Genomic DNA, 24,979 nt, shown 5'->3' on the forward strand with positions numbered 1-24,979 from the left:
CTAATGGTCGTTGATAACAAACTTCATGTTTTGCCTGAAGGATAGAATTTCCCATAGCTCTGGGATCGGTTTCACTGACCTCCGAGAAGGGAAAGGTCAGCGAAGAAAACAAGCCTTGGAAACGGACACACTTCAGCACATACCACGCAGGATAAAGATCTTGAACTGAAACAGCAACAAAAATACTGCAAGGCTGAAACATTTTAGTTCTCCTTTTCTTCTACAGGGAGCCAGATTCACAATTTGTATTAATTAGCAGAAAAAATGCGATCATGTATTTTTAATGCACCGTGATAGGAAAGAATAAGTACAGTTAAGCTATGAAGCAGTTTTGTTGCTTAAAGAATTGTTGGGGAATCAACTAACAAATACACGGGCAGGAGGGACCTTCACGCTCCAGTGCAGCATTGCAAGACTCTGCAGTCCAAGCCAGGCTGCCTCAGCGTGCTGTGAGGTGTGTGACTGTACCACCTGCCACGTGCTGATAGAAACATTTTGTGTTGACTCCCAACAGTAGGAGAGAAGAAAACTTTCCCTTGAGGCCATCGCTTGTAGCAGTGGTATTCTGGGCTACAAAGTCTCATTTTAGGAGCTAGCTTGAGGTGTATAAATTAGCTACATTCTTGTTGTAAAATGCTGCGTAATTTTTGGTCAGTTTATTTAGTGAATGGCTTTTCACAGTGCTGCGGTGTTTTCTGAGACTTTCAAACCCTAAATGCACTGTCATCTGATTCTGAAAAATTTCCGCTTCAGAAAGAAGTGTAATAAATAAGTTATGGATACCTTAAACCATAACTTTGTAACAGTAACAGATGTTTTAAATCTAGGGAGCTGGGATGCCTGGCAATGATGTATCTGACAAAAATACCTGTTGCTCCTTCACTGTGGAAGCAAGTTCCCCTGTTAGTGCCTGAAAATGTTACAGAATTGGATACATATATCCATTTAATATAAGTAGGGTCAGTCTGAAAGTGGAACCTCCTAATCTTCTTAAAGGATTTTTGCAGTCATTCCCATTTTTACTTATATGTTGACAATGTGCGAATGTCTAAAAATGGCAGCTTTGCGTGGAGAATAGTCCTTGATCAGCAGAGCTTTGGAGAATCGGCGCTTGTGAGGGGATCAGGCAGGAATTAAGCTGTGCTGGGAAATAACTTTCTGCAGCGCTTGGATGAACCTTCTCCTCCTGGGTGCCTTGCAGGAGGGCAGAGCACCCAGCACGCAGAGCAGGCTGTTTGCCTGAGCTGACAGACCCACGGGCTGCTCCGACAGCCGCTGCAGGAACAGTTTAAGGCTGTAAAGGGCTTATTAACCTGCAAAGCAAAGTCCCCAGAGTACCCGGGTGGGTGTAAATCCCTGATAACGTGATTAGGGAGGGCTGTTGGTTTTTTTTCACATGGGGAAGGCATGCTGTGGGTTTCCTGAAACCTTTACGGCTGTTTGCCTGCCCGTATAAAATATTCTCAGTGCTTTACTTTTTTCTCCCAAAATACTGCAAAGCTCTTCTCGTGTAGCACCTTCCCTCAGAGCTCCAGGTGAGACAAATAAAAGTTTTTCTTTCTCAGTCCTCACTTAAAAAGCATAATATGATCCATTAGTTCCAGTTCGGACTTCGGGCTGCAGGGAGGTTAGGGCTCCAACAGGAATGTTCACTTTGCCACGCTGCACATGCCGTGGCTTCCACCCAAAAATGCTTCTGGAGGAAGGGAGGGGGCTGCAGGCACTCGCTGCTCTGCCCTGCAGTCAGCAGTTACAGAGGGATGTTGGGAGCACACAGAATAACCAGAAAAAATAATTTTGACAGCTGGAAAAACACTTTAGTCTCACTGAAAAGGAGTTTGATCGTCAGTTAAAAAATGGAAAGGTGATTTGATCACTGTAAAAGTACTCTCTTAGGGGGATGGGGTTGCTGAGATAAAAGGTTTCATTTTGACCTGAGTCAGAAAGGTGTAGTGAAAGGGAGCTGGAACTGAGAGCTGGACGACAGCAAACTGGTTCCTGTTTGTGAGGCCAGCTGGCCACTGGACACGTGCTGGGGGAGAAAGGGGCAGATCTGGATGGTCTTCTGGAGGATAGTGCAGGCTCTGAGCCTGTTGTCCTGTACAAAGGATTGAATGGTCCCTTCTTGCCTTAATTTACCTAAGAAACTTGCTTTTTCTTGTACCACAGCCCAGATGCAGTAGAAGGTAGGGAAGACCCGAGTCTTACATGTAGGAAAACAAAGTCCAATGTCGCGCTGTGTCGCTAGTGACAGAGGGCTGCCAGCTTCCCCCCCACGACGGGTGGGTGCAGGCGGGGGGACCCTCTTGATAGAGCAGAGTGGGAATTGCCGGTGCGGTGGGGTGATTCCCAGTCCCTGCCCGGCAGTTTGTAACCTTCTTCGCTCCTGATTACAGGCCTCCTTCCACCGCCAAATCCATCACCATACCGGGGCAGGACTCCACCCTGCAGCTGACCTGCAAGGGCGAGGGCACCACAAGCAGCAGCAGCAGCAGCTCAGCCACGGTCGGCTCTCTGCGTCAGAGCAAGCCAAGACCTGCCATTCTCAGCTCGGGTATGAATGCCTGTCCTGGAGCCGTGCAACGCTTGGCTCTGCCTGGACACTCTTTTGTTTTTCCCAGCAGTTGCAAGCACAGAAATTCTTTAATTTTTCATGTTTTCCCACACCCATCCTCACCCCTCTGCTCATTAAGAAAACTGAGGAAGAACAAAAACATCTATTAAGTGCAGCTGAGGAGAGGAAGCATGAATCTTTGCCACGTGGATATTTCTGTTAGTGGAGATAAAGCCATTTGTTCTTTTTGCTGGGGATTTAATAATTCATGTATTGCACTCTTCCCTGCTTTCCATTCCGTTCAATGACCCTTAACATTGCTCTCCACTCATCTCTTCTGTTGCTCAGACATGTTCTAGAAAAGTTCCTCTCAAGGTTTTAGACGTTGGTTTGAGGTCTAATGGCCTTGTTCCAGCTGCTGATGCGGAGTTCTTTGGCTTCTCTATGAGCCCGTTTTCAAGGGCACTGCATTTCCCCATAGCTTTTTTCCTTCCCAGCACACTCCAAATGTGCAAGCAGATACACTGCACCAAAATATCACTCTAGCCTCATCGCCTCAGTGACTTAGCACAGCGTGCAAGTGCTCTTCTTAAAAAGCTGGCTGACTTGTTAAACTTGGGCATTTTTGGATAAGCTTGCTGAAGCAGGGGCAACGGCAAAGGAGCAGAGGTTATGGTGAGGTTTCGGTATCAAATTCAGATTTAAATGGCCTGGGCTTTCTCACAAGTAATAGAAGGGGAAAGGTAGTAACAGGAGAACCACCCAAATGGAGGTTTTAATCCTTTACTGCCGGTGGCCGTTTGATGCTTTCTTGGTCTTAGCTTAATGCTTTTAACTGTGGATAACTTCAGATACTACCTGTCCTTCTAGATCCTTCAAGCCCCCAGAGGTGCTTGTAAATTCAGATGCTCAATGCTAGAATTAGTCATAAGCTTGACGGAGAAGCTCGTTGTTGTCTTCCCTACTCCCCAGCTGCTTCTAAGCTGTGTGCTGCCTGTACAGCAGGGCTCTGCCAACAGACTGGCCCTTTCCTTCATCCAGTGTCCCAAGATCAGCCTCCAGCCCAAGGTGATCAGCGGGCAGCGTGCTGGCTTGGGTATGGTGTAAGCGGAGTGCTGTGTTGTTCCTTGGCAGGTGTCCCAGAAGAACCAGATCAGAACTTGTCCAGCCCGGAGGAAGTCTTCCACTCGGGGCACTCGCGGAACTCCAGCTACGCCAGCCAGCAGTCCAAGATCTCCGGTAACCATTGATCCACGCGGCTCTGCCAGCACTGGCCCCATCCTTTTTTCTTTCCTGCAACGAGCTCTTGTGAGAGTGACTTGCATCCATCTCTCTTGCCCTGCTCTACTATCAGTCTCTCCTGTTTAGTCTCTGCAGATGAGCCCATAGATATATGTCTAAACCTCTGTATATGGGAGTAGAAATGCCGGTCTGAAGCTGCCCTGCCTGCTAACTGTGCTGCCAGGAAGGGGAGAAGATCCGGTCTGTAATCACTCTGTATTCGCAGGTTACAGCACGGAGCACTCCCGTTCTTCTAGCATGTCCGACCTGACCCATCGCCGGAACACCTCCACCAGCAGCAGCGCGTCCGGAGGGCTGAGTATGACAGTGGAGTGTCCTGAGGGAGAGCGGGACCACAAACTAGAGAAGCCACCTCGCCCCCCAAGACCAGCCCTTCTGCTGGATAGACCCTCCCGGTAGGTAACTGAGGAGCAAAGTGCCTTCTCTGGGAAGGCGAGACACCACCTACTCCTTTGTCTTCATGCAGTGGTAGATTGGAAGTAGCCACTGAGAAGGCTGCTGTTGCCAAGGGAAGCAGGAGGGTGTCTTGAAGAGCTGAGTAAGTTTTCCCTTTATTTTCTCTCCCCAGGCGGAAAAAGGATTCAGTGGAGAGTCACCCAACCCGAGTGGATGACACCAGGATCGATGCTGATGATATAGTGGAGAAAATAATGCAGAGTCAGGACTTCACAGATGTCAGCAATACTGAAGGTGAGGGGATGAGTCTCAAAGGGGATGTCTTGGCTGTTCCTTTAGCAAGGCTGCCAAACTCTTACAGTCAGATCTGATCTGCCACGGACCCCCTTCCCTGTTTGACAGCGATTTGCTTTCAGTGCTTGCTAGGTGTTTCTATGGTAGGTAAACAAACCATGTGGATTTGAGAGCTGCACATCCATTAGCAAATAGCACTTGCTGCTGCTCTGCCCACTACAGCAGAGGAAGGACAGTAGCTCAAACGTACAGGTTGAGAGGGGAAAATTACTGATTCTACAGTGCAGTGGAAATCAGTTACATCAGCTGTCTGCACTGCTCTAGTGGCCTTCACCCAGGGTCAGCCCAAGGGTATTTATTAAAGTAGGAGAGCACAACTGGAGGGGAAACAGCACACGTGTCTGCAGAGAGGTAGGAGGAAAGATGGGTCACAGCGTGGTGGTGATCAGGTCTGTCCAGGAGCCAAAGAAGGGGTTTTCTCCATTGCAGTCACAGCATCTGTTAAGAGAAAACTAACATCATCACTGCATTTGTTTTAATTTTCTAGTATAGCCTAGAAATCAATCTCATTTCTTTTATGTAGTTGTGGTTTTTTTGTTAAGTTTTAAACCAGAGCCTAACTTGTTGTTAGTGCTTCTGTAGTTTAGTGTTAGTCACCTTAAATCATCACATATGGCAACATTCTTATCACGTGGGAATTTAAACCTCACTCATCATGGGTTAAAACTAGACTGAATGTAGCCACCTCTCACCAGCAGAACAAGCTGAGTTTCTCCTCCAGTGAGCCTACAACAGCAGCATGAGGCCCCATATCTCACCTGTTCAGTTGTGTTTAAGCTGACCAAGAACTCGCATCGATGGAATTGCCTTTAAAAAAGCAGCTGGAGGAATTAATTTCCCTGCGTTTACTCTTTCAAAGCTTAGTGCTGTGGTGGATTCGTAGATAAGGCTCCCTTTCAGAGCAAGAAGAGGAGTTCCCGAGCTCTTTTACTGTGGGAACACCAGGAAGCGTGCACGTGCCTTCCCAGAAACGCACTTGTTCCCGTGCTGACCGTTGTGTAACACGGCTGGGAGGGGAGCACCTGGCTGGGAGGGGAGCACCTGGCAGCCGTGGTAGTTCTGAACTCTGAGGTGTTACTTCCTTTTCTCCCTGCAGACAGTAACCTGCGGTTGTTTGTGAGCAGAGATGGAACAACTACATTGAGTGGTATTCAGCTGGCAAACAGGTAGGCTTCCCAAATGGCTGGCAGAGGGGCTCCAGAGAGATTACTTACCTCTGTACCCAGGAAACTTTCACCTTTTGCTATGGGAGAGATTTCTAAACATCATGTGCTACATGGTGGCTTTATTCCCACATTAACACCCCTGGGATCTCTCTGGTGACAGGCTACAGCTGCACTGGGGTATGAATTCAGTTCTCAGCAGGAGCTCAGAGGAATAATGTGATCCTAGTTGTTAGACCAAGAGCAGAAGTAAGGAGTAAAAGGACAAAATGGTAGAGGCTGGTTCCTGTTTGCTCCTGTGCCCCACCGAAGGCAGGGAGCTCTGCCTTCTGCTGGCCTGCAGCAAAACTGCAGCAGCCTGGTGTGTTGTCCCTTTTCCCTGCCTCCTCCCTCTTCGAGGGCTCATCCTCTCATCAAAGACTTCTGAACAAATAAAACTTTTCCTTGCCACAACAGCTGTTAGCACAGTGTCTTGGCTAGTTGTGTTTGAGCCTTTGTGGCATCTTTTGAGGTTAAAATAGAAGCAATAATGGTAATGCAAAGCTGTGTCAGGTTGGTGACAAAATTGGGAGCGCAGCAAAGCCAGGAACGTTGGCTCTTTGCGCAGGATACGGCCCCCTTTCCTCTGTCCTCTGGAAGGATTCATGTGTTACACCCAGCTCTTTCAAGTGCTCTAGTGTTAGCTTGCCACATCGTTGTCTGTGCTGTCGTGAGGGTTGACTTCCCACCAGAGCGACTCGTTATTTTCAGTGTTTTGCGTGGGGTTAGAGGGCGATGTTTGTGAGTGGAGAGCTCTGAGTAAGAACTTGCTTGCTCTCAGTGACTGAGGAAAATAACCTGGCTTTCTCACCTTCTCCCCCTCTGCCTCCCCAGGGTCTCATCTGGAGTTTACGAGCCAGTGGTGATTGAAACCCACTAAATGTGAAGAGCAGGGTAGAGCTGCTGGAAACAGGCCCCCTACCCAGTCTGCTGCCACATGGATGCCAACCTTTACCTCTCTTCGTGCACCATTCCAGAAGGGATTTCTCCACGCCCCTCCCCATACGTTTGCACTGCAGAACTACTCCGAGACCACTCCAGATCATGCACTTTCCCCACGTTGGCATTACCCTTCTCTGTTTCCTGGTTCTTCCAGTGCCTGCCTTCCCCCTGTTTCTGATCAGACACGAGGTGTCTGTTGGGTTTATCCTTAGTCCTAGAGGATGTCGCTCATCTGCATCCCTCTCTCCACCCATTCACTTGCAACAGGGGACTTCTCAGCTTCTTTCTCCCCAAAACATTGGGTTATACCACTGTGAACTCTTCAGACCACTGAGGGAGGGGGAAACCATTCTAACCAAACCAAGAGCTGCTTGTTGGTGACACAGTGAAATGGCCACTTGCAGGATGCTCTGTTCCATTGACTCTGCAAGGGAACATCACCTTCCAAGGCAACGGTTTTACTGAACAAGGTATGCTGTGGTGTGCACTTCACTTCCTACCCTCAAATCCCCAAACATCCACTTCTCATAGGAAATATCTCCCAAAAGTGCATTTCAGAAAACTACCGCAACCCAGACGGGAGTTGATGAACGGTTAAATGCTAGTGCTTGTTATACCACTAACTGCATTACGCCCTTCCACTGCTGGGCATGGGAGGGCAGTGCTCATCTATCAGCATTAGCAGGAGCACTTTAGAGGTTCCAGATTTTACCTGGAGGAGGCTTCTACTTGCTGTTCCAGGAGTGTAATCCCTGTTTGCTGAACTGATTCAGCAAATAGTCACTGTTGGAGCTTGGAATACAAAGCCTCTTTTTTTTGGCTCAGGAAGGGAGCTGCCCTTCTTGGACCGTGAAAAGAATCTGGTTATCTGGGAACCCCTCCCTGGGCCAGAGCAGGATGCAGTTGACTGCAGTGGTCTCTCTGTTGTGGTGGTGATTAACAATTGCCTCTCTTGGCCTGGGCCAGGGAGGGAATTGGTGTTGGTTGGCCTTTCTTGCCCTGTCAGCGCGGATCTATGCCTGAGCTGGTTCCTTTTGGGGCTGGGGAGAAGCCACTCTCTCTGCCTTCAGAGGTAGAATGGGTGTTTGCTGCTGCGTTAGCTACAGCAGCCGTTCTTACCCGCTCCGTGGCGAGTGAACTCTTGACAAGGCCTCAAACTGTTTCCTGGTTGATCTTTCAATTGCTCTTCTTTGGGTTTGGTTTCTGCAGTTGTTTGACACTTCAGCTGCCTCTTCCCCTTGCGGTGTGCGGCAGAGCTGTCGGTCCCTTTCAGCTCCCACTTATAGATCCTTCCGGCAGCTGAACCGCAGAGGGGGATCTGTGCGGACCCAGCCGCGGGCCGTCGGCAGGCTCTGCTTACAGCCCTCCCTGTACACAGACTCTCAGCCCATAAGCTATTTCTGTGTAGTGCCCTTTCCTCTTCTGCCCGTGTACGGAGCGGCCGTGCGCTCGGAGCGGTGGCACGCTGCTGGGAACGGGCCCTCTGACACACGTGTGCGTGCACATGCTTGTCCCATTCAGCGAGGAGAGACTTGTAACTGATCACGTCGTCGTTCAAATTCTTAGTTGTTGTAAAGCCTTTTTTTAAAGGAGAAAAAGAAAAAAAAAAAAAGGATTAATTGTGGTTCCCGTGGCCAGAATGCATGCAGATGAGCTACTGGAAAAGGGAATTTGGCATGGAGGGGCCTTGATTTATATTGTTTTTTTTCTTTCTGCCCTGCTAGCTAAGGATTGCTGCGTGGGGAGGGTGCTGGGCAGCGTGGCAAAGCTATAGAGCTGCTCCCTCTGTTTTGATGGTTTCTCTCTTTGAGTCAAGAGGTTTTTTTCTGTATTTGGACAGACCACACATAGGATATGGATTTTTTTTCACCCTTTCCCTTCAAAGGGAATTAAATTTGGATTAGGGTAAGAAGGGGTACAGGCAACACCTCGGTTTGGTTTGATGTAGGGAAGAAGTATTGGCTCTTTTGAGTCTGTCTAGAACAAAAGCTCTTTCACACTTGCTGGTGGTTTTTAGCGGTGATCTCTTCTTCATTCAGGCTGGGTAGGTTTGGCACTCGCTAGCAGGCTGGTGAGCATCCTGCCCTGTTCCTGAGATGCTGTGTGTCTGCAGGAAGGGGAGATCTGCTTGCTTTTCTCTCTCCTTGGGGCTCTGCCAGGAAGCCAGGCCTGGCCTGAACCCGCTGCTCCGGTCAGGCTGCGGGCAGAAGCAGGCTCGGGCAGCAGTGGGTGCTCCTGCCCTGTCTGCAGGCCAGGCTGCTCCCCAGCACCGGCTGCTCCCCAGGGGCCAGCGAAGCCCTGTGGGAAATCGGGTCCGACCAGGACTTGAAAGGAGCAAACATAAGCCAGGAAAGAGGCCAAAACCCAGCTCGCTTCTGCTGCGGTACTTCTCTTCCCATGAAAAACAACAGCAGTCGCTCTCAGAGCAGTTGAGAACCCAGGGCTTGCTTCTGGGCCCCCGTTGGCAAGAGTCGGCTGCTCCGAGGTGCTGGCAGCTCGGCATGTCACGAAATCCCCAGTGGAACAGACGGAGGAGTCTCTTCCCAGTGAAGCAAGAGGAGAAGCAGTTGAGCTCTTCAGAAAGCTGGTCTCATCGTCCCGGGCTGGCAGAGGCGTAACCTGCCCCATCGCACAGCTGTGGCCAACCTGGGCACGGCTCCGGCTTCTCCTCCAGCGGCTTGGCACATCACTGCTTGCGTTGTTGATAACTGTCTCATCCGGTGTCTCTTCCTTGTCTCCGTGTTACTATTGACTCCACAGATCCTGGTCTTACATAGCTTTTTAGCTCTCCTACCCCTTGTTTGGAATAAGAAAGCAGCCCTAGTCCTTCAGCCTGGTGCAGCACAGCCAGGAGTGCCCAGAGCAGGCCCGGAGGGCAGGCGGAGCGCTCGGTGCCTATTCCTAGCTCCCACGCAGAGCTCCCGCTGCGCCTCCACCCCGAGCGATGCCCAGCGGTCCCGGGGCACTGGTGGGGGTACGGGGCGGTGGTGATGGAAGTGGGGTCGCTTGTCCTGCAGACTTGCTGCCATCTCTTGCGAAGCTGCGTCTCGTGAGCACTTTTTCCTTGGGGCATCGCTGCCGTCTGTTCCTTGTTGACTTTGAACATTGAAGAAGTGAATCAGTTTCCAGACCCAAACCCCTGGCTAGTTTCCTTTTGGGGTTTTTTTTTTTTTGGTCTTGAAGTTTATGGGATTTTTTCTTTTTATAAACCCAGCAGGCTGGTGTTTTTTTGACTGCGTTATTGTTTCATTGATATTTTATTCCTGGGGGGATGAGGGAGGATGTTCTTCCCCACATTGTTCCCCTTCTCAGGGGATTCAGAGGTGGCTTAAACAAGTTAAAGGACCTTATTGGCGAGGCTCTGCATCCCCTGGGTCTGTGATGCTGGCGAGCAGGGCTGCGCACGCCTGGCTGACCCCGGAGAGCAGAGCTGGCTCTCTGCTCCAGTCTGGCAGCCAGGCGAAACGTGTGGGCTCTGCTCTCCCAGTTTCTGGACCTTTAGTTGGTGGAAGCTCATTGCAAAGAGTTGGGAAATTCAATGTAACTTTTTTACTAACTTTTTTTTTTAAAAACCAGTATAAACTGAGTGAATGTCCAAAAGAATAGGCTTGGTTGTGACTTGGTGAAAGAGATGGGTTTCAATTAGGAAATTGTGATGGAAAAGGGGGAGAAGGATGTTGCTCCTCCATCTTCTTCGTTTGTCTGGTCAGCACTTTAACTGGGGGCCTTGGTGCTGTCCTGACCCTCCGTGCGATGGGCAGCAGGCGTGTGATCTCTCCCCCCACTCATTGCCACATCACTTTGCCCCCCCTTCGCAGAAGGTTAATAAGCCCTTTTAAATGTTTGCTTCAGTTTTTAGAGGGTTCCGAACCGGGCCGAGACCTGAAGAAATCCGTCTTTCATTTGCATCTTAATAGGAGGGGGTTGACTTTTTAATTTATTTTGTCGTTGCTGTTTCTTTTTAAACCGGTGGCTGTGCAGCTGGACTCTGCACGCGCCGCTGTGAACCTCTGGGAAAACCTCACTCCAGGTACGCTAGAGCACCTCGGTGACCCCCCCCTCCTGGAGAGGGGCCCCGCTCCCCTCCTCGCTGCCTTACCCAGGAGCCCCACACCCACCCTCCGCCCCCTCCCCTGCCCCCCACCTGGTCTCTAGCTGAGTTCTCGCTCTGGTGACTGAGCCCTGTGGACAAGGCTGGTCCCCAGGGGCGAGTTCCTACAAACACTGCCTGGTCGCAGGTGTTTGTCCTTGAAAAGCCGCTTCCTCGCTGGGGTTGGGGGGGTTGATAAGCGCAAAATTCCCCCCCACACACCCCCCCACCCCGGCTTCCCTCCCGAGAGCTGCATCATCCATCAGCCCACCCGCGCCATCCGAGCCCGATGCCCTCTGCAGCTCCACGTCGCCCCTGCCCCGTCCGGAGGGAGCAGACGTGGAAACCTGGGAAATAAAAAAGGAGTTAGGATGAATATTGAGCGAGAGGTGTGGCTGAGCCTCGTGACTTGCCTCGAAACACAAGGAATAACGGTAGAGCCCGTATTTTTGTGGGGGAGGGAGGGGAAGGGGAGATCGTGTTTTATTTTCTTGAAAGTTACTGGAGCTTGGTGACCTTCAGATGAGGCGCGCACTTGATTTATATCAGATTCTATAGAGAGATCGCTGATATTTTTGGAAAGGGAACGGGTCTATGCAAACTTCCAAAATTGCTTGAAAGATAGTTTAACATTTTTTTACTTTGAAATCTAAAGATAAATCTAACTTTTTTCTTAAAGCAGAAGTGCGTTTAGAAAGAGAAGCTACTTCCACTGCTCTATTTTGATGATGATTCTTGGAAAGTTTGGGCTGGAGGGAATGACTATTTTTCACCATTTTTATCTTGCTCCTTTATTGTTTTTCTGTTTCTTTTTCTAACGGAATGCTGTGCCGTCTTTGATTCAACAGATCGTGTTTGTATTTTCTGTATCTGGTTCCTAACGTAGAGAAATAACAAATATATGAGGAAATCAATATAATGTCAAATGTTGTTATGGTTTGGGGGGAAAAATAAAGGTTTTTGGTACTTCACACTGCTTCTTCTTGCTTCGTTTCTTGTTTTAAATGTATTTAGAGATCTGCTAAGGAAGCAGAAGGGTGAGACGGGGCCTGCTGGCACGCAGGGCCCTGGAATAAGATTTGGCTTTGCCTTCTAGGATTTCTTTGGCAGCTGGGAGCCGAGATCTGTGCCAGCCCTCGCCTGCGGACAGGAGGAGGGCTGCAGAGGGGAGCTGGCAGCGCAGCACGGGTCCTGTGGAAGCAGCAGCCTGCAGTCCCCAGGGGAAGGTGAAGGGCCACGAGTCCCTGAGTGTGCTTGACCTGCCCCGCTCCAGAGCAGGGCTGGGTACCCCAGCCCGGGGCTGCCTCGCCAGGCTGGCCCGGGGGACGGTGCCACAGCCCCACAGGGCTCCAGGGAACCCTGCGGGCCCCCGGTGTCCGTGCCAGGGCAGCCGCTCCTCTTCCACCACAGCCTGGCAATCCCAGTGACAGAGTTTTAAGCCAAATCCGGTGCCCGGGTACTTGCTGCTGATGCCTGCAAGGGCGGGAGGGGCCCAGGGCCCTGGGAGGAGGCGGCTTTGCCTTCCTCAGCCACCGCTCCTGGGCAGCTACACCCGGGAGGGCCGTGCTGGGGCTGCCCCTGGCCCTCAGCCGCCTGCCCTTCGTCGGACGATCCCGCTCCCTTGTGGCCCTCGGCAGTTCCCTTCCCTCCAGCTGCAGCGTGTGCGGAGCAAGGGCTGGGGCGCAGGACGGGAGGATCCGGGGGTCGGAGCGGGTTTGGGGCCGGCTGGGTTCCATCGGGGGGGGCTGGTGGGGCCAGAGCACCCGGGGCCGGAGGGGCCCGTCCTCTCCCGTCACCGGCCGCGGCGCCGAAGGCACAGGCGGGGGTGCTTCAGCAAAGGGCTTCGCTAACGGGGGGCGCGGGGGCCGCCCCGTCCCTGCCCCGGGGCTGGGGCCGCCCGCACCCGCCGCGCCCCGCGGGGAGGCCGGGCCGCAGCCCCGCGCCTACAGCTCCCGGCATGCTCCGGGCGGGCCGCGCCCACGAGCCCCACGCTGCCACCGCCCCCAAACCGCCTCCGCTGATTGGCCATCGCCGACAGAGGGGAGGGCGGAGCTGGCTCCAGGCGCGCTGATTGGTGGGTTGCTCCCGGAAGGGCGGGGCTGGCGGGAGGGAGGCCGTGGTGCCGGTCGCCATGGTGAGTGCGGTTGGGCGGCCCCGGGGCGCCTCGGGAGGAGGCGGTGGCGGCGCGGCCCTGCTCGGCCCGGCCCGGCCCTGCTCGGCCCGGGTGGGCTTGGGCTGAACCGCGGCCCAGAGCCAGCGCGGGGCCCCCTGGCTGCGCGCCCCCGGGGGGGACGCTGGGCCCCGGCCGCCTCCTGCGGCCTTCCCGGGGCAGCGCCGGGCGGCGGTCGGAGCCTGGGGGGACCGGGCCGGAGCTGCGGGGGTGGGAACAGGCGCGGACGGGCGGGAGCTCCGGGGGCGCCGCCCTCAGCGGGGCCCGGCCGTTCCCGCTGCAGGGGGTCCCCCCGCTCTCCGCTCCCCGCCACGCCTCAGCCCGCAGCCGTGCGCTCCCCCCGGGGCCGCCCAACCAGCGGGTGCCCGGTAACCGTCCATGCCCGGGTGCTGCAGCGAGCGGATCCCGCTCTGCCTCTCTCTCCTTTGCAGGCCACAGCAACAGACCGGGTGGTTGGATTCGGCTTGGTCGCCTTCAGCCTCGTCCTGTTTGTTTATTACACCCTCTGGATCATCATCCTGGTACGAGTCTCCTCTGGCCGTTACAATCCCCATCCCTCCACGCTCAGGTGTTCGCACAGGCTTTGTTTAGGTGCTGATGTGTCCGTGTGCCTGAAGGACTCCGCCTCGCCAGCTTCCCGGTTAAAAATGTCAAGGCAGAGCTTCCTCTGCTGGCTGGCACAGCCCTCGGCCCTTCTGGGTGCGCCTGCCCTTGCCTGGGTGGGACCAGGCTTTGGTCGTGCCGCCTGCCCTGCTGCTCCCAGACAGGCTGCTTGGGCCAGTGCAAGATCTAAGGCTCACTCGAGCCGTCAGTGAGAGCTGAAGGCTGGTCCCTCTGGACACCCTCTGTCATTGGTGTTTGCGTTTGCTGTCCTCCAGATTCCTGGTTCTGGTGGGAGACGACAGAGGGAGACATAAAAAGAGACAACTCTTACCAAATCTGGAGCCTGGTAGGGAGGGGAAGAGTTTAGGGAATGCAGAGCTCTGGAAAAGTGATTGTGAGCCTGGTAGTTTGCCCACTTCTAGGGACACATCAGCTGGGGCCATTAGTGGTTTTGTTCCTGGAAAGGAACGTCTCTTTGCGAGCTTTCCAGGTACGAGCGGCCTGGTTCGGCCTCGGGCTGATGGCTGAGCTCCTGGCAGCTTCCCCTCTACCTCTGAGAGTTTTGAATTCCCCTCTTGGGTCTGTGCGCTCTGCTGCCCGATACGTGTTTATAGGGGCAGTTTGTAGGGTCTGTAGTCCCGGGAGCGCGTAGGTGCGCTCGCTGCTCTGTAGGATCCGTACGCTGCTCTCTAGTGTCCAAAGCTTCCGCTGGCCTCCGCAGCAGGATCCTGGCGGGATCGCCGTGAGGCAGAGCCGGTATCAGCTGCTCCCTTCCGCAGGGCAGAGAGTCCGGGGCTTTGCTGTGTTCAGCGCGGAGCGGGCAGGCAGCCGTGCCCACCCTGAGACCCCGGCGCTGCGGGTCTCAGCCTCGCGTGGCTGCCCCGCGTTGTCTGGTGAACGCTGAAGCCTTCGCTGCCCGCCCGCTGTCGCGTCCCTGCAGCTGCGGGCTGAGCCACGTGTGGGGCTGGGCACCCTTTTTTTTAAGCTGTCTCCTCACACCTGATATTTCCATCCCACTTCTGAAACCACGAGGCTGCGGGTGCCGGGGGCCGGCCCTGTGGCGTGCCCACCTGCTGACACCCCTCTGTCTCCTGCAGCCCTTCATCGACAGCGACCACGGGATCCACCGGTACTTCTTGCCCAGGGAGTACGCGGTTATCATCCCCGTGGTGGCCGGGCTGCTGCTGCTGCTATTTATAGGTGAGTGTTATTTCTGTTGTTCTAATTAGAAGCTTCTAAATTAGGAAGAGAGAAGAGGGTTGCTGGGGGTTAGCTAATGTGTGACGCTCGTGACACACTCTCTGTGGCTGCTGCCGCAGCTCCGCCGGGCACAGGCTCTCGGGGCCTGTTTGTGTGTCACTTTGGCTGTTGGAGCCTCTGGGTGGTGGAATTTTCTTGCTCTGCTGAGGTTCTGGTTCTCACCACGATGTGTTTTAAAAGTGCCCGTGATTAGAAATTTTCTGGCTGGATCTCCTCTCTCTCGTGGTAGGCGTTTTTATAATGGTGGTGATGTGGAAGAGCAGGAAACCTGCCAAGAAATCGGACTGAAGGCCCAGCTGAGAGAGATGAGAAGGCGGCACCCACCCTGCGGCGGCGTAGCCAGGAAGAACAGCCTCTGCCTGCAGCAGCACCTCCAGCGCGCTCAGCACCGAGCTGCCTGCGCCCTCCCACCTCCCTCCTCCTGTCGTTTACAACTTACTGACCAAAGGGAAGCAAAACTGACCTCGGGGGCCCATCGAGAGAGGGACCAGAGCCCCGGCTGCGAGGGACCTGCTCCCCATCTGGGGCTGCCTGTGCCGGCCGTGCTTCGGCCCGCGCTGGCCAGAGGAGCTGTCGGGGTCCAGCAGCTGTAACCCCCAGAGTCTGAGTCGAGCCCCTGCCCGCTGCTCGGCCTCTGGGTCATCCTTCCCCTCTGCTCTTGCTGTGTCCAATAGTTTGTTCCTTCTGGGTTTTTTAAACATTTACATATGGTTTGTGAGGGTTTTTTTTAATTGGATTCATGATTGAGAGGAAAGAAGTGAGACTTTGGGCTTGGAAAAGGCAGGCTGGCGTTCTCCATCTGCCTGCTGGAAGCACTAAGCACGGTGCTGGTGGGCTCTTCCCTTTCTGAACAGGGACCCCCCGTGAGGCCAGGCGTGCAGAGGGTGCAGGGACAGTGCCACTGCTGCCCTCTGCGTCCCCTCCTGCAGTCACCCAGGGATGGTGAGGAGATGCCCTGTGTCTCAGGGAAGCGTTCGGCTCCGCCGCTGATGGGCGCAGCTCCGGGTCCCTGCCCCGGACAAGGCTCTGTGGTGGCACCCTGTCCTTCCCCCCGTGGGGTTCCCTCTCCTGGCTGCAGCTGCTCCCCCGAGATGTGGGGCCCGGGGAGCTCCCCCAGACCACAGCAGCCAGATCACCCTCAATAAAGGTCTGCAAGGTCTCGGTCCCTGTCCCCTGCCCGTGCCGAGGGGGTGCCGCAGGCCTGCTGGGGTGGTTTCTGCTGCATGGCCCTGGCAGTGCTGGACGCTGTGCTGGGGAAGGTCCTGCTTTGTGCTGGCTGGGGGGCTGCTTTACCCTGCCTGGGGGGGCTCCAGCAAAAGGAGGGCAGATCTGAGGCGCTCTGACCCTTCTCGCAGGTACCGTGAGCTTCCCCTCCCCGACAGCAGCGTGTCCCATCGTCTCCCATGCTGGTGGGGGTGATGCTGGTGGCACAGGGGCACCGCGGGTGCTGTGGGGTTGGGCTGAGCCTGGCTGTGGTTTAACCTGCTGGCGAGGCTGCAGCTGGAGGTTTGTTTCCAGCTCTTGGGGAGCTGCCTGGCCATGCTGGGCTGTGCACCCACCCCACCTCCCTGTCGCTGTGCCCTCCCTGAGGCCAAGCCCTCCATCGCCCTGTTTTCCCTTGCCTGTGTCTTGCTGCTGCCCCTTCTCCCGAGGAGGGATCCCTCACTCCCCTTCCCAGCCCCTCACCTGGGGAAGGTGGGTTTAAGCTGGGGCAGGGGGAGGCAAAAGGGGGGAAAATTCGGTCGTGTCTCTGAGCAACTCCAGGTGTGTCCCGGGGCCCTGCTCCTGCACGGGAGCCCAGCAGTGTCCCTGTCACCTTCTCTCCTGGTCAAAGCCTGCAGGGGCCAGGTTGGGGACCAGTTTCAAGGTTACTTCTCATATTTCTTTGTCAACAGTGGGCGATAACAAAGTCCGGTGCCCCTTCCTGCGCAGGCCGGAGGCAGGCGGCTCGCTCTGGATACATTTTTCAGGTGCTCCGCAGCTTGGCCTTGACGTGGGGGGCTGCAGGTGATGGTTTGTCCCCCAGGGCCATCAAATGGGGACCAGGGTACAGAGAGGGAGGCCTGCCTGCCCCGGCCCCGCTCCTGAGCTATTTTGGATCATTTTGGATCATTTTGGTCCCTGGGCTGTTCCCACCACACCTGAGCTCACCCGTGTCCGGAGTGGCTGGGAGCTGGCGGCGCACGGAGGTGAGGAAGGGGCTTTGGGACACGGGGGTTGGCTGGAGGGACCCCCGGGGCGGAGGGAAGCCTGAGAGGGCAGAGCAGGAGGCGCAGGGAGAAATGGGTGCTGGGGTGGGTCCTGGGGCACACAGGGTGGGTGCTGGGGTGGGTCCTGGGGCACACAGGGTGGGTGCTGGGGTCGGTACCGGGATGGCTGGTCCCAGGGCACAGGGGATGGGTGCTGGGGTCGGTACCAGGGCACGTGGGGTGGGTGCTGGGCTTGGTACAGAGGCACAAGGAGTGGGGGCTGCGGTGGGTCCCGGGGCACGCAGGGTGGGTGCCGGGGTCGGTACCGGGACGGCTGGACCCAGGACACAGGGGATGGGGCCCGGTCCCGGAGCCGCAGCGGGGGCGGGCAGTGCCGGGCTGCGGGCGCTGCCCCGGGGGAGCCGGGGCTGGGTGCCGGGGGCGGGCGGGGGCGGTCCCGGTCCCGGCAGTGCCCGCTCCGCTCCGCCCCGCCAGCCCCAGCCCGGTGCCGCCCGGCCGGGATGCGGGGCCCGGTGGCCCTGGGACCGGGAAGCGGAGCCGCCGCGGGGGCTCCCGGCGCGGTGAGTGGGGCCGGTACCGGGAACCGGGGGTGCCGCTCCCCGGGGCCGCTCCTGCCCGGGGGGGGGCTGCGCCCGCGGGGCCCCGCGGCGGGACGGGGACGGGGGGGCACCCCGGGGGCTCCGGGGCGTGGGGGGGTCCCAGGCTCGGGGGGGTCTCGGCACAAGGCGAGGGGGGGGACCTGAGCATTGGGGTACCGGGGACGGGGGGGTCCCCGGTGCCCCGCTCACCGGTGCCGCCGCTGTGCGCGCAGGGTGCGAGCCCCCACCCTCCGGGTGACCCCCGGACGCCGCCGGCAGACCCGCCGGCCCCCCAAGGATGAAGACGCTGGTGAGTACCCGCGGGGACGGGGGGTGCGAGGGCCTGGGGGGACCCCGCCGGCACCGGGGGGCCGCTCCCCCCCAGAGCGGTGCCGGGGGAGGCGCAGCCCGGCAGCTGCGGGTCCCCCCGGGGGCGCGGCCCTGCGGGGCGGGGGCCCCCAGCGCTCCTCGCTGTGCCCCAACACCCCGCTCCGAGGGGCTGCTGGTGCCGCGGGGCCACCGGCGTCCGACCCGGGGCTGGGGCACGGGGCCGGGCCTGGAGAAACCCCCCCGCTCCCCTCCCAGGTCCGGCTCTTCCTGACGCTGCTGTGCGTGGCGGCGGTGGCCGTGCTGTACGTCCTGCTCTGCTCCCACGCCTGCCTGCGGCCCTGCTGCCGGGCCCCGGGGCAGCGGGGCAGCCCCACGGCACCCACCGTCCTCAGCTTCCAGGGCTACAGCCGCGTCCCCGACGGGCAGGTGCGTGGGGATGGGGCAGCACTGGGGCTGCTGGGGCAGCTCGAACCACCCGTGCCTCAGTTTCCCCTTCCTCAGGGAATGGCGGATGGGGCTGCGGTGTGTGTCCAGCTGCTGCGGGAGGGGAGGGGGAGCCGATGGCTGACGGTGCGTCTCCCCGCAGCCGCTGGAGCGAGCGCTGTGCCGCCGCTGCGCCGTTGTCTCCAGCTCGGGGCAGATGCTGGGCTCGCGCCTGGGACAGGCCATCGACGGGCAGGAGTGCGTCCTGCGCATGAACCATGCCCCCACCGCCGGCTACGAGGAGGACGTGGGGGCGCGGAGCACCGTCCGGGTGGTGTCACACACCAGCGTCCCGCTGCTGCTGAGGAACCAGCCCTACTTCTTCCAGCAGTCCCAGGAGACCCTCTACATCATCTGGGGACCCGCCAAGAAGATGAACCGGGAGAAGATGGGCTCAACCTACCGGGCACTGCTGAAGGTGGTGGAGACGTACCCCCGCCTGCAGATCTACACCCTGACCGAGGAGAAGATGCGGTATTGCGACGACGTCTTCCAGAACGAGACGGGGAAGAACAGGTACCGCCGGCTCCTGAGGAGCCCCCATCAGGTCCCCCTGCCATGGCACCCATCCCCCCCCGCATCAGGCACCCATAGCCCAGCTGGGACGGCAGCACCGTGCCACCCGCTCCAGCGCGGCCACGGTGCTTTGCAGGGTGAAGTCCGGCTCCTTCCTGAGCACAGGCTGGTTCACCATGATCCTGGCCATGGAGCTGTGCGAGCAGATCTGCGTCTTCGGCATGGTCAGCGACAGCTACTGCAGGTGCGCGGGGGGTGGCGGGCGCGGGGTGGTCCAGTGTGCCCCCGAGTCCCATGCCCACCCTGTCCCCTCCCGCCAGGGAGAAGAACCACTCGAGCGTGCCCTACCACTACTTCGAGAAGGGCCGGCTGGACGAGTGCAGGATGTACCTGCTGCACGAGCAAGCCCGCCGCGCCGGGCACCGCTTCATCACCGAGAAAGCCATCTTCTCCCGCTGGGCCAAGAGGAGGAACATCGTCTTCACCCACCCATCCTGGGCAGGCGGGTAGGGTGCCAGCCACGGGGCGAGGCAGTGGGGACCACGGCAGCAGGGTGGGTCTCATCCTGCAACGACATGTCTCGGCTCTGCCGGTGCCGCCGTTGAAAGCCTTTTGCCAAGCCCCGGAGCAGGGTGTCTCTGCCTCCGCAGCGGCAGGGCCGGTTCCCCCAGCCGGTGCGTGGGCTGGGTCCCCTCGTGTTGGTGCACGGCGGGTGTGAGCTGCACCCACAGAGCCCCTTCGGCTCCGAACACCTGCCCACATGGACCCAGGGCGACCACGAAGGTTTTCCGCCCGCTCTACTGGGATGAATATTTAATGCAGGATTAAACGTTCACGCTGCTGGGCTCCAGCGTGACACGGGGTGGGAGAGCTTGGCCCCGCCAGCGCCACGAGCCGGTGCCTTTCCCAGGGATGAAGCTTCACCGCGGTCCCTGCCCTGAGACCCGGCACTGGGTGGGGGGTGCAGGGCGCTGGGTCTGGGCTGCCCCATCCTGCTGCCTTCCGCTGCCCTGCGCCTGGGCAGGTCCCTGCGGTCCCCTGCGTCCCCCCAGCTGGGAAGCCCAGGGGCCACACGCGCCTTGTCACAAGTGCCCTTGGATTCAGACCAAAGCAAATGTGGCCATTAAAAGTGTTTTTAACTCTGTGGTGCCTCGTGCTGTGCCCCTTGTGGCTGCGGGACGTGGGGACAGGGGACGGCAGCTGGTGGCAGGGCTGCGGTGTCCCGCTCCTTTGCCAGGCTATAAATAGGGGGAGGTGACGAGGGGGTAGAGCTGCGCCAGGGCAGGGAGGAGGGTGCTGAAAGCTGATGGTCAAGGTTATTTGGGAACCAGCAGCTGTGTTTCCGTGTGGATTTCATGGTGGGTCTGGGGTGATCCTCAGTGCTGCCGGGCTGCAGGCAGGACAGCTGCCAGCTCCGGTGTCACTGGAGAGAGGGGGCACGCCGTGGGCACGTCTGCAGCCCTGAGCCCAGCTGCACGGAGCTGCCACAGTGGCTCTTTGAACCTGTAGCAGATGCCACGTGTTTGGGTGGGCCCGGCGGTGACTGGGGGGCAGGAGGGGCAGAGGGGGCTGCGTTCGCTCCTGTTTCAGCTGGGCCAAGTGAGGATCGAGTCGGCTGGGACCTGAGGATGCTGCCAGGACAGCGTCCCGCAGGGAGTGCAGACAGAAGAGCCCGCGGAGCTCTGCCATAGAATCGTTTTGGTTGGAAAGGACCTTTAGGATCACCAAGTCCATCCATTACCCCAGCACTGCCAAGGCCACCACTAACCCATGGCCCTCAGCACCACATCTACACGGCTTTTAAATCCCTCCAGGAATGGGGACTCCACCACTGCCCTGGGCAGCCTGGGCCAGCGCTTGGCAACCCTTTCCATGAAGAAATTGTCCCTGATCTCCAATCTAAACCTGCCCTGGCACAACTTGAGGCCGTTTCCTCTCGTCCTTTGCCTGGTGCTTCAGCTGCCACAACCCCGCACAGGGAAGGCCACCGCCGGGACAGAGGAGCCGAAACCCCCCTGGACAGGCGCCGGCCGCCGCAGCGGGGCTGCAGGTCCCTGCCGGCGGTGGAGCCCCCTCCTCGCCCCACGAAACCCCCCAGAGAGGGGCCCCGGGCTGCCCGGCCAGCGCGGGGGAGGCCGCGGCACCCCGGCAACGTGGCCCTGCGCCCGGCAGCGGGTCAGGCCCCGCCTGCCGCTCCCGGCACCCGCGGGCAGCGCTGCCCGCCCCCGCACCGGCGAGGGGGGCCGGGCCGGGCCGCAGGGGGGGGGCAGGCCCTGGCCTGCGCCGTCGGGGCCCGGCGCGGGGCGGGCGGCGCTAGGACCCCGCGGCGCTGCCCCGGCCCCGGGCGGCGCGCGGCTCCCGGGGCTCCGTGCGCGCGGCGGCGGCCCCGGCCCGGGCGGCGGCGGCAGCAGCGGCAGCATCGCGGCGCCGTGCGGAGCGGCCGGTGGGCCGGGAGCGACCCGTTTAGCCGGTGCGGGGGGGCGGAACGGCGCCGTGAGCGGCCGGAGGTGCGGCCCCCCCCGCCCCGCGGCTCCGGTGCACGGTGGATGGGGAAGGGGGGCTGCACCGTGGGGGGAGTGTTGTACCCCGGGAGCGGGGGGGGGCGGGTTGTTCCCCGGGGTGGGGGAGGATTTGCGCGTAGGAGCGGAGGCGGGTCCGCACCCGGAGGGGCCGGGAGGGGTTTCGCTTCCCGGGGCGCGGGAGGGTTCGCATCCGGGGCCGGGGGGCGGTGGCACGGGGGGGAGCGGCGGGGTTCGCCCGGCGGGGTCGCGGGGAGCGGGTGTGGATCGGCCGTTCCCCGGCAGAGCAGCGATGTGAGCGCCATGGCCGTGCTGGCCGGGGGGGCCCGGCAGCCCCCCGCCCCCGCGGGCCGCAGGAGGAGATGACGGCCCCGCCGCGGAGGAGCCCCCCCCCCCCGCTCAGGTGAGGCCCGCGGGGTCCCGGGCACCGCGGGGTGCGGGGCGGGGTGCGGGGGTCGCGGTGTTGCTCCCCGGGCTGGGCCCGGCCCGGCCCCTTCGCCGTCGCGGGGCTCCCCGGGCAGGTTCGCACCTTCCCGAGCATCGGCCCCGGCCCTGGGAGCCCTTCGGGGGTCCCGGTCCCCCCCCGGGACTGAGCCCAGGCCGCTGCGTGATCTCCCCTCCCCGCTCCCCCCAGGGCACGTAGTAAAGAGGCCTCAATTTTTTAATTTCCGATTGCTCCAGGAGCTGCCGTGAGTCACTAACGAGGACTTTGAAAAATAAATTGGGTCAGTGCATCCCTGCGAGGCCGGGCAGGTCCCCCGGGGGCACCCCACACCCCTGGGGCTGCGGAGGTCCCTGCTGGCCCCGGCTGGGCTTGAGCCCATGTGTGAGCTGAGTTGTGCAGGTCTCGGTTCCTCTCCCCCACGTCCCAGCCGGTTCTAACGGGATTTCACCGCGTGAGCAGTGGGTTCAGCCTCCCTGACCCCGCGGGTTTGGGCAGCTTCAGCCCCACCAGCGGGGGATAACCACTCCCCGGAGCGCAGCCCGCCGTGGGGACCACCCCGGCACAAGATGTGGGGATCACCCTGGCACGAGCCGCGGTGGGGTTTGGCTCCTCAGCACTGCAGAGCTCGCCCGGCCCCTGCCCACAGCGTTTCCCTTCCCCACACCGGTGCCAGGGGTCTGTCCTCCCCTTGAAAGGGGGTCCCGGGGGTCCATCTGGGCGCCCGCCTTGCCCTGGCACAGCATCATCCCGTATCCCCGCCAGCCCCTGGGGAGCCTCTCCCCGAGCAGCGCGGGGACGGGAGCCCGAGCGCGGTGGCGAGGGGCCGGGGTGACCGTGTGCCTTGCAGGTGCTCGCGGGACGCTGGCCATCGCTGCGCGCTGAGGTCGGCACAGAGACATGAGTGGCAGCACGGTGAGTGCCATCACCCCGGGGACACCGGGCAGCTCCCGGGGGACACCGGGCATCCCACCGGAGACGGTGCCGGCAGCGGGGCCGGGTGCTGACCCTTTCCCCCCACCCGCAGAGCCAGCGCGCTGCCGCCCTGGGGGTCCTCTTTGCCCTGGTCACGCTGCTGATCATCTACAGCTCGGGCAGCGGGAGCGAGGTGTTCCCCTACAGCCGCCTGCGGGGCAGGGCCCACCGGCCCCCCGACCTCAAGAAGTGGGGGGTGAAAAGCGGGTACCTGCCCGTCTGCGGGAACAAGGTACGAGCAGGGCGGGGGGGTCCGGCCTCGGCGGCGGGTGCAGGATCTGGCCCTCTGCTGACATCCAGCCAAATCGTCCCCTCCGGTGGGACAGTGGCTCTGCAGGGGACAGTGATGCCTTGTCCCCTGTCCCAGCTGGGTCGCAGTGACACCAAGTCACCTGCTCACGGTGCTTGTCATCACCAGACCCTGACTGCCCGCTGCCACCAGTGCGTCATTGTCACCAGCTCCAGCCACCTCCTGGGCACCCGCCTGGGCACGGCCATCGACGCGGCCGAGTGCACCATCCGCATGAACGACGCTCCCACCACCGGCTACGAGGCTGACGTGGGCAACAAGACCAGCTTCCGTGTGGTGGCCCACTCCAGCCTCTACCGCGTCCTCAAGCGGCCCCAGGAGTTCGTCAACAAGACCCCGGAGACCGTCCTCATCTTCTGGGGGCCGCCCGCCAAGATGCAGAAGAGCCTCCTGAAGATCATCCAACGCGTCAGCGCCTCCTTCCCCAACATGACGGCCTACGTCGTCTCCCCCGCCCGCATGAAGCAGTTTGATGACCTGTTTCGGGGGGAGACGGGGAAGGACAGGTACCTTGGAGCCACCTCCTGCACCGTGTCCCCCCCTTTTCCCAGGTCCCCGGGGCAGAGCTGGCTCTCAGGGCTGCTCCATGGGATGGGCTGCAGCATCGGGCTGGGGGCCCCTGGGGCAGGTTGGGGACCCTGTGGGGGGTTCTGTCATCCACGTCACCTTGCCCCCGTCCCCGCCGTGTTTCTCCTCCCCAGGGAGAAGTCGCGCTCGTGGCTCAGCACCGGCTGGTTCACCATGGTGATCGCGGTGGAGCTGTGTGACGCCGTCCACGTCTATGGCATGGTGCCACCTGATTACTGCGGGTAAGGAGACCCCCGAGCCCCCCCAGCCCTCTGGCCCCACCGTGGGGCTTACCCCATGCTTTGCCCCACAGCCGCCGGCCCCCGCCCCCCCGCCTGCCCTACCACTACTACGAGCCGAAGGGCCCCGACGAGTGCACGACCTACATCCACAACGAGCGGAGCCGCAAGGGCAACCACCATCGCTTCATCACCGAGAAGCGCGTCTTCGCCAGCTGGGCCGGCCTCTACAACATCACCTTCTCCCACCCCGCCTGGCCCTAGGGGCTGCCCCCCGCCACCCAAGCCGGGCAGACCCCCCGGGGCTGGGCTGGGTGGGGGTCCCCTGCATCCCCCCGGGACCAGCACCGTTGTGCACGGTGGCTCCGCACACCTGGGACGTGTTGAGCTGGTTTTTGGGGGGGCCAAGTGGTGAGTGCAGGGTTTGGGGTGTGTGTCCCCCCCTGGGAGGCGTGGGGGTGAGATGAGCTCACGGGAGGTGCCGGGTCTCCTCGGCTCGGTTTGGGGCTGCATCATTTTTGGGGCCGCCGTGGAGACTGTTTCCCCCCACCCCCTGGGTGAGGGGACCCCATTTTGGGGCTCAGCACCCCGACCCGCTTCACGGGCATCCTTCCCTCAGCAGAACCCCGCAGGTTTCAGTGGGACCCCGTGGGGGTGACGCTGCCGCCCTCGGTGCCCCAGCACCCTGAAAACACCCCTCTCCTCCTGCCACCCCACACCCACACTGCCAAAACCTTTTCTAACCAAGCGATGGGATTTTGGGGGGGGGCTTTTGGGGGCTTTTTTTGTTTCCCTCGCTGCTTCTGGTCCTGGGGTTTGTATTTGAGTTTCCCTCCCAGGAGCTGCCGGATGCTCGTCAGCGGTAACGAAGGGGTCGGGTCCTCAGCGTTCATTAACCGCTAATAAACTATTTAGGAGTGGGCACGTAGCGGGAGGG

General features: G+C 59.6%; 4 protein-coding genes across 8 annotated transcripts in view; all 4 read left to right on the forward strand.

Annotated features, from left to right (window-relative positions):
* EEIG1 (estrogen-induced osteoclastogenesis regulator 1) overlaps positions 1 to 11,811 on the forward strand; it is a 38,550-nt gene extending 26,739 nt beyond the window's left edge. For all 3 annotated transcript variants that reach the window (XM_068414026.1, XM_068414027.1, XM_068414028.1), the window contains 6 exons: positions 2,397 to 2,554; positions 3,689 to 3,793; positions 4,062 to 4,251; positions 4,425 to 4,546; positions 5,703 to 5,772; positions 6,643 to 11,811. In XM_068414026.1, the coding sequence (XP_068270127.1) occupies positions 2,397 to 2,554; positions 3,689 to 3,793; positions 4,062 to 4,251; positions 4,425 to 4,546; positions 5,703 to 5,772; positions 6,643 to 6,688 (691 nt within the window). In that variant the 3' untranslated portion in view covers positions 6,689 to 11,811. The remainder of the gene's footprint in view (positions 1 to 2,396; positions 2,555 to 3,688; positions 3,794 to 4,061; positions 4,252 to 4,424; positions 4,547 to 5,702; positions 5,773 to 6,642) is intronic.
* A 1,136-nt stretch (positions 11,812 to 12,947) lies between these two features.
* DPM2 (dolichyl-phosphate mannosyltransferase subunit 2, regulatory) lies at positions 12,948 to 16,036 on the forward strand. Its single transcript, XM_068414016.1, has 4 exons — positions 12,948 to 12,974; positions 13,442 to 13,531; positions 14,711 to 14,813; positions 15,103 to 16,036. The coding sequence occupies exons 1-4, from the start codon at positions 12,972 to 12,974 to the stop codon at positions 15,159 to 15,161; spliced, it is 255 nt and encodes an 84-aa protein (XP_068270117.1). The 5' UTR covers positions 12,948 to 12,971; the 3' UTR covers positions 15,162 to 16,036.
* A 1,515-nt stretch (positions 16,037 to 17,551) lies between these two features.
* On the forward strand, positions 17,552 to 19,601 carry ST6GALNAC4 (ST6 N-acetylgalactosaminide alpha-2,6-sialyltransferase 4). 2 transcript variants are annotated; one of them, XM_068413894.1, is made up of 6 exons: positions 17,552 to 17,643; positions 17,895 to 17,971; positions 18,247 to 18,417; positions 18,578 to 18,990; positions 19,127 to 19,234; positions 19,311 to 19,601. In XM_068413894.1, exons 2-6 carry the CDS (start codon positions 17,960 to 17,962, stop codon positions 19,498 to 19,500), a joined length of 894 nt encoding a protein of 297 aa, XP_068269995.1. In that variant the 5' UTR covers positions 17,552 to 17,643; positions 17,895 to 17,959; the 3' UTR covers positions 19,501 to 19,601. The 2 variants fall into 2 exon arrangements, with proteins under 2 accessions (XP_068269995.1, XP_068269996.1); XM_068413895.1 differs by lacking the exons at positions 17,895 to 17,971; positions 18,247 to 18,417 and having other exon boundaries at positions 17,557 to 17,643.
* A 1,770-nt stretch (positions 19,602 to 21,371) lies between these two features.
* On the forward strand, positions 21,372 to 24,368 carry ST6GALNAC6 (ST6 N-acetylgalactosaminide alpha-2,6-sialyltransferase 6). 2 transcript variants are annotated; one of them, XM_068413781.1, is made up of 7 exons: positions 21,372 to 21,460; positions 21,795 to 21,912; positions 22,802 to 22,866; positions 22,979 to 23,158; positions 23,345 to 23,742; positions 23,938 to 24,045; positions 24,117 to 24,368. In XM_068413781.1, the coding sequence occupies exons 3-7, from the start codon at positions 22,852 to 22,854 to the stop codon at positions 24,304 to 24,306; spliced, it is 891 nt and encodes a 296-aa protein (XP_068269882.1). In that variant the 5' UTR covers positions 21,372 to 21,460; positions 21,795 to 21,912; positions 22,802 to 22,851; the 3' UTR covers positions 24,307 to 24,368. The 2 variants fall into 2 exon arrangements, with proteins under 2 accessions (XP_068269882.1, XP_068269881.1); XM_068413780.1 differs by having other exon boundaries at positions 21,383 to 21,497.
* The last annotated feature ends 611 nt before the right edge of the window (positions 24,369 to 24,979 follow it).

This window comes from Nyctibius grandis, chromosome 16 (genome assembly GCF_013368605.1).
Source record: "Nyctibius grandis isolate bNycGra1 chromosome 16, bNycGra1.pri, whole genome shotgun sequence".
Classification (NCBI taxonomy): Eukaryota; Metazoa; Chordata; class Aves; order Nyctibiiformes; family Nyctibiidae; genus Nyctibius; species Nyctibius grandis.

Coding starts and splice junctions, on each gene's coding strand:
- ST6GALNAC4 (XM_068413894.1), top strand. Junction 18,991..19,126: donor AACGAGACGGGGAAGAACAG/GTACCGCCGGCT, acceptor GGTGCTTTGCAG/GGTGAAGTCCGGCTCCTTCC. Junction 19,235..19,310: donor GTCAGCGACAGCTACTGCAG/GTGCGCGGGGGG, acceptor CCCTCCCGCCAG/GGAGAAGAACCACTCGAGCG.
- DPM2 (XM_068414016.1), top strand. Junction 13,532..14,710: donor CCCTCTGGATCATCATCCTG/GTACGAGTCTCC, acceptor TGTCTCCTGCAG/CCCTTCATCGACAGCGACCA. Junction 14,814..15,102: donor GCTGCTGCTGCTATTTATAG/GTGAGTGTTATT, acceptor CTCTCGTGGTAG/GCGTTTTTATAATGGTGGTG.
- ST6GALNAC6 (XM_068413781.1), top strand. Junction 23,743..23,937: donor GGGGAGACGGGGAAGGACAG/GTACCTTGGAGC, acceptor TCTCCTCCCCAG/GGAGAAGTCGCGCTCGTGGC. Junction 24,046..24,116: donor GTGCCACCTGATTACTGCGG/GTAAGGAGACCC, acceptor TTTGCCCCACAG/CCGCCGGCCCCCGCCCCCCC.